Raw genomic sequence first — 16716 nt, 5'->3', positions numbered from 1 at the left:
TAAAGTTGGCCAAAAATTTATTTTTTTCCACACTTAGCCAAATTTTCCAGATTTTCAAGTTCTTTCCAAAATTGACTATTTCCGGTTCTAAGCCTCTTCCAAGCTATTTCAAATTGTCGGATGTTACATCATGTGTATACTCTCTGCAGTTTTAATCATAGTAGTATTAGCAAGATAAGTTTGATGAATACACAATATATAAAATTGCGATAAATACATTATAAGAAGGGAATACAAAATGATATTGAAATACATCTTGATGTTTTGGGATACTAACTGATATTGAAATACATCATGAATTTTTGTAATATAACTTATCAAGAGAAATAGTAAGTACAATTTTAAAGTAAAATAATAATAATAAAACAACACTTGATATTGAAATATAAATACAATTTAGTTTGAATACAACTCAATATATTTGTTATGTATTCACAAAAAATGTATTTCACCAAAAAACGTATTTTCAATATTATTTTTATTAGTTTTACTACTAATTTGTATTTTTTTATGACTGATACAATTTTTTCAATTACAATTTAAAGTAATTACACATAAATATAATATATATATATATATATATATATATATAACATGGAAATGAATACATTTCGAGTGAAAACATATTCAAAGAATTCTAGGAAATTAGAAATTAGGAAACATTCCACTATAAATATAAAACAGAGGCATTAGAAGGGAATACAGTTATATAAAACAGAGGGCATTAGAAATTGGGAAACATTCCACTCTAATAAGATATAAAATTGAATCATCATTAACTAAACAATATGCGGTCCATTCCTACACGAACGCCTATTGTGCCCCTTAAACCCACAAGTACCTCAAAGAATAACCTGATTTCGAAATTTATTCAATCCAATGGAACTGACGAAATTTGTTGAATCCAATGGAACTGACATAATTATTTTTGTGGATTTCGAAAATATCCCTTTAAAGAATATGCCGAATTCGATTCGAAGAAGCTATGAATATTATCAATTGTTTAATTCGGAAGACAAAACTATTACAACAAAATTATTTTTTTGGAATTATGACGAAGGGAAGAGAAAAAAACGCTTGACATAAAAAATGGCAACATCCAGCTTTTCAAAAAGTAACTGAAATAGTTTTAAAATCGTTTTCTACTTTTTTAAAACTTTCGGTTCCATGATTTTCTCTTTATTGTTATTAAGTATTTGTATTCTTTTAAATTAATCAAAATAAAATAAATACATAACTAATCATTTAACAAATTAAAATATTGCTATTTTAATAAATAGTTAAACTATTGCTAAGGAGTCCCACTCAAGGCTAAAATATTGTTATTTTGAAAATTTTCCCTAATAATAAAGAGTTAGTTTTGGGCCCAAGTCTGGTTTTTTGTTCGCCTGGGCCAATACTTGGGCCTAATTTCTATTTTGGGCCTTTTAGCCACTTTGCACCTATCCTAGACTATCATAAAAACTGAATTTCTTTTGGGCTTTAGGCACAATTTCACCTGTCCTAAAATTAGCATATGATACTAAAAATAAATGGGTTTTTGGCCCAATTACAACAAAACACAAAGATGGAAATTTGGGGATTCTCAGGCCCATTTTTGCTCCAATATACAGCGTATAAACTAGATGTATTTCACTATATATCTTATGTATACGACTGTATACTGCAAGTATACAATCCCTTATTTCCGCTCCGAGACCTGTACATCGATTTTCAGGACTTGTTCTTCAATTTTTCTTGCTTTCCGACTCAATAGAGGAAGGAATTGAGCCTTTACGGCTCTCTCGAAATGCAAAGGAGGAAGATGAGTTCATGATGAACTCCAGGCAAATTTCACATGCAACAAAAAGGAAATAAGGATTAGTATTCGAAACAGATGACGAGTCAATAAACAATAAAGCTTCAATCTCCTTAATCCAATGAAAAATTTATCTTCATACTGAAGCATAGACAACAAATAACTCTACTGATCATTAACAATTCATGTCGAACTAGAGAGATAATTAACATTAGTACATTAGAACCACAAAGGTCTAACTCAATAAAACTCAAGCTCCACAAAATTTCCAAGATCCAACTTCTGATGACATTTGAGATATTTTTACAGAATGATCAGACTACTAAATCTTTGAAGCTTACTATCAACTAGTCACTTAATCCATACATATATAAGAAACTTTGAGATAAAGAAAAGGCAGCCAACATAAGAGAACTTAAAACAACAACTGACTCTATCTTTTAGGACCTCTACAGGCAACCAAGAAAGATTTAGATAGTAGCATTAAGATTACAGATCTACTGAACAATGCATCAAACTTTGAGAGAAAAAAAAGTGACCAACAAAGCCAACAAATAGACATCAGACAATAAACTAAGTGAAACATAGTATTGCCTAAATAAACACTTGACTCTGCCATGCGTTTAAAATGACTCTAAACAACCAGGTCATTGCTTATGTAACTCAACAGAAAGACAAACACGACTAGAACTAAGCCAAAAAGAGGACATGCAGGCTTAAAATGAGCTCAAATTTGAAGAAACTCGACCCCGATTTATTAATCCCGAGTCCTTAAAACAGAAAACAAATATTCAAAGAGAGAAAATCAGCATGATTCAACTATAAATTTGCAGATTTAAGCTAACATTAAAGAAATTCTGCAACAAGCAACCTGAATAATTCGAATAAGATAATCAGACATACACAACTATGAGACAAAATCACACAGATATGAAGCCATTTCAAAGACTAAAAATAAAACAATTATCTCTCAATAACTAAGAGGCTCAGGCTTGCTTTAGTAAACATATTCGAAATGAGGAGAAAAGGAAAACGCAAAATAAGCTCACACGACTATATATGTTGATTCATACAATCGCTTACGACAAAGAACGAATACACGATGATTAGTTAGAAGTTCTAAATAAAGAAGAAAACAATAATGAAGCCATAGAAACCCAATCGAAAACAGATTCATCACATAGCACTTGGAATCGAAATAGAAAGTAAACGATGAATGAGGTATTACATTCTTCAAAGCAGCAGAACTGAGACGACGAGTTGAAAAGCTTTCCACCACCACGTGAAAGGAACTCCAACGGAAGTTTCTGGCAAAAAAGAACAGAGAGCTTAGGACGAGAGCTCCAGATTCTAAGCTCGTAACTCAATGACTATAGAAGTCAAAATTTATCTTGAGAGCCTATATCACTGTGTTTTGCCTCTATTCTAATGAGTCCCCTCTTTTTTTTTTAACGAATCTATTCCTATATGTAATTCTAGTTAATGTTTCTTAGATGAAATCTTAAGGAAACGAAACCTAAAAAAATGAAGTTTCCCCCCTCTGAGTTATCTCCAACTTTTCTGTATATTCTCCAACCGATTTCACTGAAGAGGATCACGAGCTTTTATAGAAGAGGTATTAGGGTTGTCTTGGGGGGGAAATATGAGGAATCGGATAAGATTTCGGGTCAATTTTGAATTCCAAAAAACTGAAGGAATATCCTATTTCGATGCCAAATCATAGCAAATTCCAACGAGAAGAATGCGAGGTGGTCGGCCTCGATTGAATTGACTGTCCTTGAGGGGATAGGTGGATCAATCTCATGTTGGGAAGGACAAAACTGATTGTTATTGCTGTACGAGTGTACTGGCGAGAGAGAAAGGAAAAGATGATGAGAATAAAGCTGTTACGCGTACATAGACGCTGTGAACTGCTTTTCGTGAAGGCGTCGTCTGCTTCTCTTTGAAATTGGCGTGAATTGTTTTTAAGCGTGAAGCTTCTGGGTTCTCTTGTTGATTGAGAAGTGGATCGGGTCGGGGTCGGGTGTGTTGTATGTATTGTTGTTGTAATGTGCGTTGGATTTCTTTTGGATGTGAATGAGAATGGGCCTGGTAATTAATAGTGGGGTTGGGTTGAAGGAATTGGGGTTTTGGGCTTGAGGAATATAGTGGGCTACGTAGATTGAATGGGAAAATGGCCCAAAATTTGGTCTAATAAGGAGTAAAAGAGGGGTTAGATCTTGGAGTTTAAGAAATAGCCAAATTGAGTTAAATTAATAAATTCGGCTAAAACCTAAATAAGATGAATGAATATTAATTAATTAACGAGTTTCTTAATCTTAACAAAATAAAATAAACAACTTAATTATAAACTAATTATCTTGAAAATATAACTATAATTTAAACTAAACTAAATAACCAAATGTTTAAGATAAAACTAAAATATTTTTGAGACGATTTTCGAATATTCATAAGATGTACTAATTATATACGTAATTATATAAAACATAAATAGTATTTCAAAATTTATAAAATGACTAAAATTACTTAAAGAATAACTTGAAAAATATTTTGAATTTTTATAAAATTAATTTTTTCAAATCGTTTGAAATTAAGAAGCTCGAAAATTAATTCTATCGTGGATGGTCAAAATTGGGTGTCAACAATATAGTTATACTTTTATATAATCGAATTTTATTTGAAATCGCTTCTTTATATTAGGTTTTTTTTTATGAGAACTTCTTTACCTATAATTAGCAACATCATTCAATATATACTTTGTAGAATTGCTCCTCTACAACACTCATATGCCTCTATAACATTATCTTGTATCATAAAGCCACATTAAAAAAGATGACATAATTTCTAACATGACTAATAATTGATCTAGTATATTGATCAAATATTTGAATGTTTAATATATCGATTTTGATAAAGCATATTGCATCAAGTATACTTTGATTATGGAATGATTTGGGTATATCTATATTTTATTTAGATAAAAAGGGTGTAAAATAAAAATATTTATGTGAGAAAATTATTGATTAATATAAGGGAAAAGGGTCAAAAATATCCCTCAACTTTGTTTTATTAGCTGATTATATCCCTATCGTTAAAACAAAGTTATTCATACCCTCGTCGTCACTAATTTCACTATTTATACCTCCCTCAATTGAAGGAATCCCCAAATTGACTCAAATTAACCCGAATTTTAAAAAAAAAAAAACCATTCCCCGTTTTGAACCCAATGCCCCATAGTATAATCTGTATAACTCATTCCCTCTTACCTATTCTTTCAAATTTTCCATATAACTCGTTCCCCTTTACCCATCAACTTCTCCTCAATTATTCTTCATTTCCTAAAATGTTCAAAAGTCTATCAGGCACTTTCCTTATAGAGAACAACAACAACAACGTTTGTACAAACAAATTCGCCCTGGAAACACAAATAATTGGATACAATGTAAAATGTTGATAGATGACAAAGAATTTCGCCAGGGAATCGAACGTTAACTCTCTTCCATAGAAGGTAGAAGTCAATGACTTGAACAAACTTGAAGATACTACAAAAACTGGCAAGTGCTGAAGATCAAGATCATAATCCAAGCAATTACAAGTCGAGCATTATGGGTCCATTTCCACCAAGAAATACTAATCGGGTAAGACAATTCCCTAACATAATTTGTATCATTTTATTGAACCCCTTATTTGTCATAATCAAGTAATGACTAGAATCATGACCCAAATAAGAAATCTGCATCTAAGTTAACCCCAACAATGCTCTAGAAAGCATATGAATCAAGAAACTATCACTAAAAATTACACCATAGAAAGTCAAGAAAAACAAAATCTCAATAAAACAAAATGAATACATAACCCCATGACCTTTTTCTCAAACAATCCAGCTTTAGTAAAGTCAACACAAAGCTTTCTATAACCCCTTGATACCTCAAAAACATGATAATCTTCTAAATAATAACCAGTAAAGAAGTTATCAAGATGTTTCCAAGCAGTACCTGGATGAAAAGCAATGAATGGATCAGTTGTTTCTTGTCCAGCAAGATTAAGTAAAGGGATATCCCCACCAGGGTGTTGCTTAATCCAATCAGTCACATTAAATGGATAAGGAAAATGAAGAACAATCGAGGAGAAGTTAATGAGTAAAGGGGAATGGGTTTATGGAAAATTTGAAAGAATGGGTAAAAGGGGAATGGGTTATACGGGTTATACTATGGGGTATTGGGTTTAAAATGGGGAATTGGTCCTTTAATTTTTATTTTTTTTTAAAATCAAGTTAATTTGAGTCAATTTAGGAATTTCCGTCAATTGAGGGTTATAAATGGTGAAATTAGTGACAGCGAGGGTATGAATAACTTTGTTTTAACGATAGGGATATAGTCAACTAATAAAACAAAGTTGAGGGGTATTTTTGACCATTTTCCCTTAATATAATCTATGCTATATGAAATCTAAACATTGAATAAGTACTTTCCATGTCTTAAATTTATTTATTTTTCTATTATAATATTAAAAAGATGAATGCCAAAATTCAAATGTCAAATGTAATTATAAATGTACAACAATAAATTTGTTTTAATGGACAAAAATGATCGAATGACTGTTACAGAAAGATTTGATCGCAATCATACTAGTATAAAATTATTCATGACACATCATTGAAGCTCGAAAGTGTGAACATAATAAGGTGAAAATTTTAGTCTTTGACGTGCAAAAATATTCAATTTTACAATCACCATTTGAGACGTATTTGTAGGTCACACAAAATAACAAATTTATTCGTTTCAGATTAGCTTCACATTATGAGATAACTAAACTTTCATATGATTGAAGTTGCGATACATATAACTGTAGTAAATATATTTTTATCTGAATTCCGTGTATCATAATTACCTATAAAAAATTAAATAACAATGTCCGAATCTCAATTTTTTTACAATTTTAGTTAGTTAGATTTTGGGCCCATCTATAAATTGGCCCATTTTTTTGCAAATCCAGTCCATAGTATGTAAAGTAGAATAAGTTTTTTTAAGCCCACCAATCCCTCATTCTCCACGGCAAATTAGGGTTTTTTATACGAGCATCTCTCCCGCCTTCCGTTGATCTTCCTTTCAATCATGGCGGAGCAGACGGAGAAGGCGTTTTTGAAGCAGCCAGGTGTGTTTCTAAGGTGAGTATTCTGAGCAATCTGTTAAATTCCGTAACTTAGGAGGGGTTTTAGCCTAAGATTTGCGTTTATCTGATCGATTTCGGCAGCTCTAAGAAGACCGGGAAGGGAAAGAGGCCAGGAAAGGGAGGCAATCGATACTTCAAGAGTATCGGCTTAGGATTCAAGACTCCTCGTGAGGCTACTGAAGGTTCGTATTTATTTGCTCAATTACTGTAGTTCATTTGGTTTCTGCATTGTTGATTTATATTTTAGATATGAGCGCATAGTGAATATAGTAGTGTGTCAGTCTAAACAGCAATTTTGTTGGTGGAACGCCAAATGCCATATTAGATATATCTAGTCGACGAATTATCAGTCTTCCTGCCGGCTCAGTCGAAAGTCACAGAGGAGCAACTACGAAAGCCCATGTTCACCTCCATAGCTCTGGGATAAGACAGTCCTGATGAAGCTATTTCGTACTAAAGGCCTTAAGAACTACTTCTGACTTGGACATTGCGGATTTAGATTGAGTTACGATCTCAACCTGTGATTTATGTTCTGGCCTGTATGTTATTATGGTCTGAATGGAGCCCAACATAAAGTCTATAAGAATAAGACTAGTTTTCGATTTCCACGTTCGGTTCTTTCCTTTCTATATTCAGTGCCAACTAGTTAGGATTAAGGTTGATGCGCAAATTGTTTCGTACTCAAGGCCTTAAGAACTACTTCTGACTTAGACGTGTGAATTTAGATTGAGTTAGGATGTCAACCTGTGATTTACTTTCTGGCCAGAGAATATGTTATATGGTTTGAATGGAGCCCAACATAAAGTCTATAAGTCTAGTTTCCGATTTCCACTTTCGGTTCTTTTCTTTCTATATTGTCTTGATGTATTCAGTGCCAACTAGTTTAGTATTAAGGTTGAGGTGCAAATCATTCATGCCTTAAGTAATGGGCCTACTTGCTCTAAATGGCCAAAAAGTCGCTTGTATTATGTTTCTGCAACTTAGTTGGCATTTGATAAATCTTTCTAGTAACAAGTTAAAAGTTTTTGCAATGTGGGCACTTTGTAAATCTTTCTTTTAAGTTATAGTTTTTCCATTGTAGTTGTCATTTGGTAAATCTTTCTATTGTGAAGCTATTTGCTATTTGTCTGAAATGCATGAAATATGGTTTGATGCAATTTGAGTACATAAGGGGAAACATTATACTCCCTCCGTCCCATTTTATGTGGCACCATTTCCTTTTTGGTCAGTACCAAAAAGAATATCACATTTCCTTATATGGTAAGTTTATAAAGGTACAATTCCTCTTTTATCCTTGTTGGTCCCACTTAATCTTAAAATAATACTCCAATACATTTATGAGGAGAGAGAAAAGAGAGTCTACTTTTTAAAGGACAATTTGGTAAACATTTCAAAGTCTTCATTTATTTCTTAAACTCCGTGCCCGGTCAAATGTTGCCACATAAAATGGGACGGAGGGAGTATCAGTTTTGTGAAAAGCAACAAAAAATGTGCGTGAAGCAAGGCACAAGCACTGCGCTTTTATGCTCTGAAGCCAGTCGCTGCTAAAAAAGTGAGCGCTTCAGTAGGCGAAGCGAGAAGCACGCTTAAAGTAAAGGCGACAAAAAGCGCACTTAGTTTTTTCTTTTAAACTTCTGTATAACACATTTGTCTGGTGCGACTCAAACATTTCCCTCTTCTTCTTCTATGACTCAAACATCTCAACATTTGTTGCTGCGACTCAAATGATAAGTTCTTCCTCTCTTTTCTTCTTCTTCTTCTCTGGACTCTCTTTCAGGCTTTCAGCGACTACTTCTAGGGTTTTACCCCCTGTTATGATCTGTTGTTTTTTACTTGTTTGGTTTTGCTGTTTGCATTTGCTTAATATGTTATGATAATGAGGATTATTAACCGTCTTTTATTTACTTTTTAATTTAAGAATTGAAAAATTTGCTTTATATCTTATTTCTATTGAGTTCTTGGTTATTTATATATGCATATATAATTTTTTTTTTTTTTTTTTTTTTTGATAACCGAGAAATTCGTCTGTGACCCGCCCTTTGGACCAATCACAGCCTTCTAAACTCGGTAAAATAATTTTTTTTATTTTTTGTACTAAATAATGCTTTAGAAGAAAAAAGCGTGTGTTTCGCTTCACTCTTCGGTGAAGCAAGCACTCGGTGTTTTCTTTCTGCTTCTCGCTCTCCAAAACACTGCACTATATTTTTGTTTCTACAATTTATTATTAGCTGGGACTCGGGTTATTAGGATGATGTGGGGTGCAAGTTATCCATATGTGTTTAACCAGTCATATGGCCTTCTCTTGATTTTCTTTTGAATCTTCTATGGAATTTCTGATAAAACCAAAAGCATTTAGGATTGAAGCAACTTTGTTCTTCTCCATAGCTTCTTCTCTTGAAGGCTTGAAGCTATTGAGTCTGCCTTTGCTTTGCATAAACTGGATATTGGCTCTCCAACAATTTAACCTTTGACAGAAGTAGTCTTCTGTGATAACAGACCAAGTTGAAACTTTTTTAATAGGACTTTTTGTTCCAATTGTCAAATAGAATAAAGACGTTCACCTTGCTAGCATCTGTTAACATTTATGGAGCTTACATGGGATATGATACTGTGAATAAAAACCTTCTCCTTAATGTCATTTGGTGATAGGTATGGATCTCAATAGTATATGGTTATGATGTGGATGACCTTAATATATCAAAGAAGTGCTGAATCAAAGTGGTGCTATAAGTTCGGAGGAGAAAGCAGGGGATTGGATTTTAACTTATTTATTCCTTTTTGTTTCCTACTTCAACCTGACCAGACTAAGATCAATAGCACGTGGTAAATTTCTTATGTGGGCATTCCAAGAGACTGCATTTACTTACATTTAAGTAAAACTAGTAAATAAAAGATACTTCCTAAATAGCTATTTGTGTGACCTTTATGTGGATAGTTGAGAATTGACTTTAAGAACAAAGATTTCCTCAGATTTCAAGTCATCTTTTATATAATGTTGTACCAGATTGTTTTGATTATTTCATGGATTTCCTTAATTTCACCTTGTTCTGTGGTTTAACCTTATGTTTGGTCTATTTAAATATAGGTACGTATATTGACAAGAAATGCCCATTTACTGGCAATGTTTCTATCCGAGGTCGTATCCTTGCTGGTACATGCCACAGTGCTAAGATGAACAGAACCATCATCGTTCGACGCAATTACCTACATTATGTCAAGAAGTATCAAAGGCAAGAGCTTGTCACTTATACTATGTTGGCTGCCTCACTTCTTCTTTTGTTAGTTTTAACACCTAAGTTATTTCAGATATGAGAAGAGGCACTCCAATATTCCAGCTCACATATCACCGTGCTTCCGTGTGAAAGAGGGAGATCATGTTACTATTGGACAGTGCAGGTTAACACCACCATCTTGTTTTGAATTTTCTATAGTATTTTTTTCATCATTTGCTGTTATTGTAGGTGATAACGTTTTCTGCTTCACAGGCCTTTATCCAAAACCGTGAGGTTCAATGTCTTGAAGGTGATTCCAGCTGGTTCTGGTGGTGGCGGGAAAAAGGCTTTCACCGGGATGTAATCTTCGTGCCTCCATTTCAAATTTTGTTTCTTGTAGGAATATTATGTCAGAACCTTTTTGCTTTTTACTGAGTTATCATCTTCAAATTTTGGAACTTAATGCTAGTAAGTTTGTTATTAAGCCTCTGAACTTGCTTATATAATGTTATTTGATTGAAGAACCTAATACAAAAAGGATGTTTGGTGATTAAAATAGCAGCAGCTCATTAACAGGATGCCAATTAACAAATCTAACACCATATTAAATAATTAAACAAGTCGTGCTTAACTGATTAGTCTACAAATTGAAGCTAATTCAGTGAATCAGCGAACCTATTGTTCCATCAATAACAAACACCATATTAAATAATTGAGTCATGCTCCTCTAGCACTAAGTCGAGTTAGAAGTCTTTCTACGGCTAAACTTTTCACATTAGTTCGTGCAAGGGTCAATTTCAAAAGACCATATGTTTCAACATATAATGAGTTAGGTAGGTGGTTCATAACCTATAAAATTAATATCTATAAATCTTTTTTTTCAACGCCACCAAGTTTGCATCAATTGAAGTAAAAAGTTATGATCATTTTAGTTATGTCAGACTTTCTGTATTGACCATGCTTTTCGTTGGTGATGAACAATTTTGAAGGGCAAAACGCCGGTTGAAGAAAAATTTAATGATTTTTGTTTTAAGCATGCGTTTCATTTGCGTTGAACAATGTTAGATAGGTGTTTCATCGGTTGAAATACCTGTTGAACGATGTGAAATCATTTAAGCTGATTTATGTCCAATTTTTCTCACTTTTGATCATTTTTTCAAGTCCTAGAAGTGATTTTCTCTTCTCATCTTATCCTCCTCCATCAAGGTAAGTCCTTTTCATGGAATTCAAGCTTTTCAATTCCTTCGTCTATTTATGAATTATTGATACAAATCTTAATTCTTGGTCATAAAGTTTTCAAGAAGAGAATTCAAGAATCTCAAGAAAAGGTTTCTTGATCATTCTTCTTTAAGTTAGGGTTCTTTATCAAGATTTGTAGAACATTTAAGGTATGTAAGACTATCATAGTGAGAGATTAAGTTCTTCTGCATACCCTATATCTATAGTTTCAATTAGTAAGATCAAAGCTAGGATTTTTACCGTATGATTCATAATTGGGAAAAGGTAGAATGTGTGTCTCTGAGATTTCGGTCATAGTCTAGGGGGTACTTGTGCCTTCTCCTTTCATAATTTTGAATTTACTCTATATTCCTAATGTTGAATTCTTGATTTTAGTATAGGGATTTATTACTTCTCATATTAACGATCTTTGACTATTGATTCATGAATATACCACATGAACCCTTTATTTGTTAAGAGTTATTGAAGACCTTGTCATATTGATTTCTTATGCATTAGTTTCATGAGTAAAGTACTCCCTCCGTCCCTTTTTATATGTCATGTTTTTACTTTGCTCTTGCATTAAGAAATGATGTAACTTTACCCTTCTATCCTTATTAATTACTTGTAGATTTCATAGGTTGGTCAAAGTAAATACATTTTCAAGATTAATTAACTACTCTATTAAGGGTATAATAGGCAAAATATGATAATTTATGCATAAATTTTATAAAATGACAAATATTGTGGTCCAACTATTTATAGAAAGGAATGATATATAAAAAGAGACGGAGGGAGTAAATTTCAAATCTTAAAATAGTATTTCAGAATGGGTTTCAAGAAAGCACGAATTGCTTCAAGTACATTATTTTCAGAAAGAAAAACATAGTTAATTCAAAAGAGACCGTACCTTAGTTTGAGAAAGTGAAGTCAATTTCCATAAATTATAGTCCTTTAAAACAAGTTTAGTATGATTATATAAAGAAACATTTTAGAGTATTAACTCCACACAGGGAGTATATGTTTCCCCTAAAGTGGACCTTTTACCTAAAAATGAGACATCATACCGTTATTGAACATTATTGCATTGTTTTGGAAATAATATTGAGCACCAAGTTGGATAAGGGGTAGATAATTCAAATTTCATTATTGTGCAGCCAACATAGTGTATGATTGGGTTGTTGATTCAGAAGACTCCTCACAAAGCCCTTGGTAGGGGCTTAGATATTGGATCCATTAGCAAGTTCGTCCTCTATCCTGACAAAATATTGGATGGCTATAGCAATGTGAACAATACCTTGTATCATCACGAAGCTCATATTAATGATTGTCGGTTAGAGAAACGCCCCAAGAAAAGTAACGTATACTATTTTAGAATTTGATATTATTTTATATATCTAAGTTGTAAAACTTTATTGTTTTCAATACATTGCATGCTTTACTTTGGAGTTATCCATTTGTTTAGTCTTTCTATGAGTTGTTCTTCAGTTATGTATGTTTAGCTTAACCCATGTTTCATTAAGCTATTTGGCATATCATCTATTTCATGTACTGACGTTATTTGGCGTTGCATCTCTTAATGATGCAGATATAGATACTCAGGATTGCGACAGCAGACGCTTCGTTGAGATCCTCTCCATCAACTTTTGGTGAGATCTCCTTGCTTTCAGAGGGGCTCCAATTCAGTTATTTATTTCATTACTTAATATGCATCCCAATTTATTATTTAGGTAGTCATGTCTGACACCTATCTTAGTTTAGTAGAGGCTTCAGAGGCAAGTTAGCGAGTCTATTAAATCTTCATCTGCAGATGTTTTAAACAATATTATTATGATGATTCATACTTATATTTTACACTTCCATAAAGCATGTTCGGAGGTGTGAATATCTATCACTTTTAGGGGTCGTTTGGTAGAGTGTATTAGGAAAAATAATGCATGTATTAACTTTGTGTATTACTAGTACCTTGTTTGGTACTCTTTTTCAACCTATGTATAACTAATGCTTGCATTAGTTGTACACTCTATTGTGTATTAATGTGTGCATTGCTAATACCATGGATTTCTAGGTATTAGCAATGCAATGATTTTAATGCATGCATTAAAATGATAAAAAGACTCAATTGTCTCTCAAAACCTTTTTTTACATCTTTTCCACCATAAAAGTGGAGGGTATCTTTTTAAATAATTTTTTTAATGCAATACATACTATTTTTAATGTATCAAACCAAACAATGCATTAAAACAATCTATGTATAATTAATGCAAGCATAACTAATACATACATTACTAATGCAAGCATTACTAATACACTCTATTTAACATTATTCTTATACACTCTACCAAACGACCCCTAAGCTTCTACATAAGTGTTTAATCTTCTATTCAGCAGTAAGTCAGGCTAAAGATTTGCTTTAGGACAATAATGATTTTCGAGTGTTGACCACGTCCATGATATAGGTTCAGAGCGTGACAAATATTTTTTATTTTTTTTAGGGATTTAACATATAGACTAGATTACTTTTGGACTAAATTTTTGTAAGTATTTCTTTTCTGTTGGGCTTTTTATTTTTAAGACTTGGGCTAATAGAATTTGTCGGCTATTATTAGCTATTTTCTTGCTAATTTTATCAATAACATGGACCTTGGATCCCTAAATTTAAAGGCAAATTACAGAAATCACATACTTTTAAGGCAAAATTACAATCTATTCTTAAAAGTTTATAATTACAGAAATCCCTCAAACGGATACAATAACATAAGCACTGATACATTAATCTGATGCGCGAGATACAATAATATAAGCACTGATACATTAATATGATGCGCGAGATACAATAATATAAGCGCTGATACATTAATCTGATACACGAGATACAATAATATAAGCGCTGATACACTAATCTGATGCGCGAAAATGAGGGATTTTGGAGATTTGTAAAACTTATAGGGAATAATGGTAATAAGTAACTAAAATGTGGGATTTCTGTAATTTTTCCTAAATTTAATTGAAATTATTACTACTAGATTTACTTAATTAATGACCTATTTTTTCTTGATATTAAAAGGATTTTTTTTTTTTGGTAATATGAATATTTTATAAGCAACTAAATTGAATTTGGATGGCCAACAGTTCTGCTTGCACAGTGAAGTGTGTGCACAGGATTTCATGAAGCTCTTATACGACTGCAAAATCTTAATATCCATTCTAATAAGAATGATATTTTTTAAATTTATAAATATTTTAATTTAATTAATTATTTTACTTAATGATAAGTTTTTGTGGTCATATAACAAAATTAATGTAGACATTGTGTCTAATTTCAGTCGGGACTCTATAAGACGTATTTAATTTCAGTTATGGTTCTTGGAAGTTACTCTATCTTTAACTATAGCTCATGCCTGTATAAATACTAATATATTCTTTTGAAAATATGTCTCAAATTTTTTATTAATTCATGAATATTCACAAAGATCAAATCAAGATGTGGCTGGACTCTCCACATTATCGCTCTTCGAGAAATACATCATTAACTATCCTCGAATTACAGTGAATGTTTTTTAAAAAATAAACAGATTTGTACCCACATTATTTTGTCAATAAAATTATGTTTCTTCATATTTTACTTGTGATTTATCTTCTCAATTTAAATTTATCGTAACTAGGGGTGTACAAGCAAAATCGTAAAGTCAAATTGAACCGACGAACCAAATCAAACCGAAAAAAAAAAGATTTGTGGTTTGGTTTGGTATTAAAAGAAAAAGTGTCAAACCAAACCCAAACCAAACCGACATTATATATAATTTTATTTTATTGATAGATAAAATATATTATTTATAATCTACTTTGTTAAATATTTTTAGTTAGTTTATAGTTTTTAATGTTTTGATGTATTATTTCAAATTTGGGGCTTGTAAAATTTTGTAAATATTTTATTTTGTATTAAGATCAGAAGGTACAATTATATTGTTATCGTTTTTCAAATTCGAAGTTAACAATTTACTTTGTAAATATTTTGTTTTGTATTCAGTTTGACTATAATCTTTAATCTTATTAATTTAACATAATGAACGTTGATATTTCAAGAAAAGTATTTTGTACTCAAATTTTACCGTTTTTTCGAAGATTTCTATTCATTTAACATTTTTAAAGTTTAGCTAATTATCACACAGGTAAGTGAAAATATATTTGATCTCTTTTTCAAACACCGTATAGTTGTAAGAAACTGAAAAACCAAAAAAACCCAAAAGAAATCGAAAGAACCGACTAAAGCCGAAACCAAAAAACTCGATTTTATGTAGTTTTATTCGGTCTTTAGATTTAATAAACCGACATAATTGGTTTAAGTTTTTTTCTAATGAAAAACCAAACCAAATCGACGTATGTACTCCCCTAATCGTAACCACTTACAAATTTTAAAAAAATTTAGTCATATATATAAAATTATACAATATATATATACACACTCAATTAGGGATGCTTATCAGACAGATCAGGCGAATAATTTGCTTAATGGTTTACCTATTGGATATCACGTTTTTTAAATTTACTAATTCGCTAGCCAACCTAGAAGATATTGGTTGATTCAATAACAAATTGAAAATTATCGAACTGTGTATGGCTAACATCTAATTGCTATAGTACCTTCTTTTTTTATGAACACACCTTAAAAAAGGATGACTTTTTAGCAGTAACAAGATCAAATGGATAAATTGATCCAGGTTTCTAACTGGTTGTCCCATTTCATTTTGCAGTGGAAGCATCTTTGTCAATGACTCGATAAATTGCTGCATACTTTTCATGTACATATCCTCGGTGCTTTTCTGAATTTGCTGACTTGCTTTCTATTCTTTAAAAACAAATAGAAAATTATAGAAAAGTAAATAGGTTTTCATGGCTTTACAACTTTAACCTTTAGGAGTTAGGACTAACAAAGAAATAAAATACATAATCACTCTTATATATTATGATAAAATATTAAATGAGGCTAATATACCTAGAATAATAATGTAAGTATGGTAACTCTTAATGGGTTAACGGTTTATCCGATAAGAAAATTGAATAATAGGGCTAGAACAAACAACCTCAAGGAATTTTCACAATAACTTAACCACTATATAAAATTTTAATTTGTGTCAAGATGTGTTAATACTTGTATATATATTTATGGGAAAAAAGTCTGAAATATATTCGAACTTTGACCGAAATTGATGTGACAATACTGAACTTTGAAAATGACTTTTTACCCCCTGCACTATTTAATAGTGTATTTTAAAGATATATATGTGCCCATGTGGACATCATAAATATTACATC

General features: G+C 31.8%; 1 protein-coding gene and 1 pseudogene across 1 annotated transcript; one reads left to right on the top strand and one right to left on the bottom strand.

Moving 5' to 3' along the window:
• Positions 1-5122: 5122 nt before the first annotated feature.
• Positions 5123-5893, bottom strand: LOC125830330 (delta(8)-fatty-acid desaturase-like; annotated as a pseudogene).
• Positions 5894-6840: 947 nt separating this feature from the next.
• LOC125830446 (40S ribosomal protein S11-like) lies at positions 6841-10666 on the top strand. Its single transcript, XM_049509643.1, has 5 exons — positions 6841-6965; positions 7052-7152; positions 10056-10191; positions 10268-10366; positions 10456-10666. The coding sequence occupies exons 1-5, from the start codon at positions 6913-6915 to the stop codon at positions 10544-10546; spliced, it is 480 nt and encodes a 159-aa protein (XP_049365600.1). The 5' UTR covers positions 6841-6912; the 3' UTR covers positions 10547-10666.
• Positions 10667-16716: the final 6050 nt, after the last annotated feature.

The sequence above is a fragment of the Solanum verrucosum genome, unplaced genomic scaffold (genome assembly GCF_900185275.1).
Source record: "Solanum verrucosum unplaced genomic scaffold, falcon-dt-bn FXZP01000228.1, whole genome shotgun sequence".
NCBI classification, from domain to species: domain Eukaryota; kingdom Viridiplantae; phylum Streptophyta; class Magnoliopsida; order Solanales; family Solanaceae; genus Solanum; species Solanum verrucosum.
Note: the sequence above shows the minus strand (reverse complement) of the source record. Positions and strands in the feature narration are given on the sequence as shown.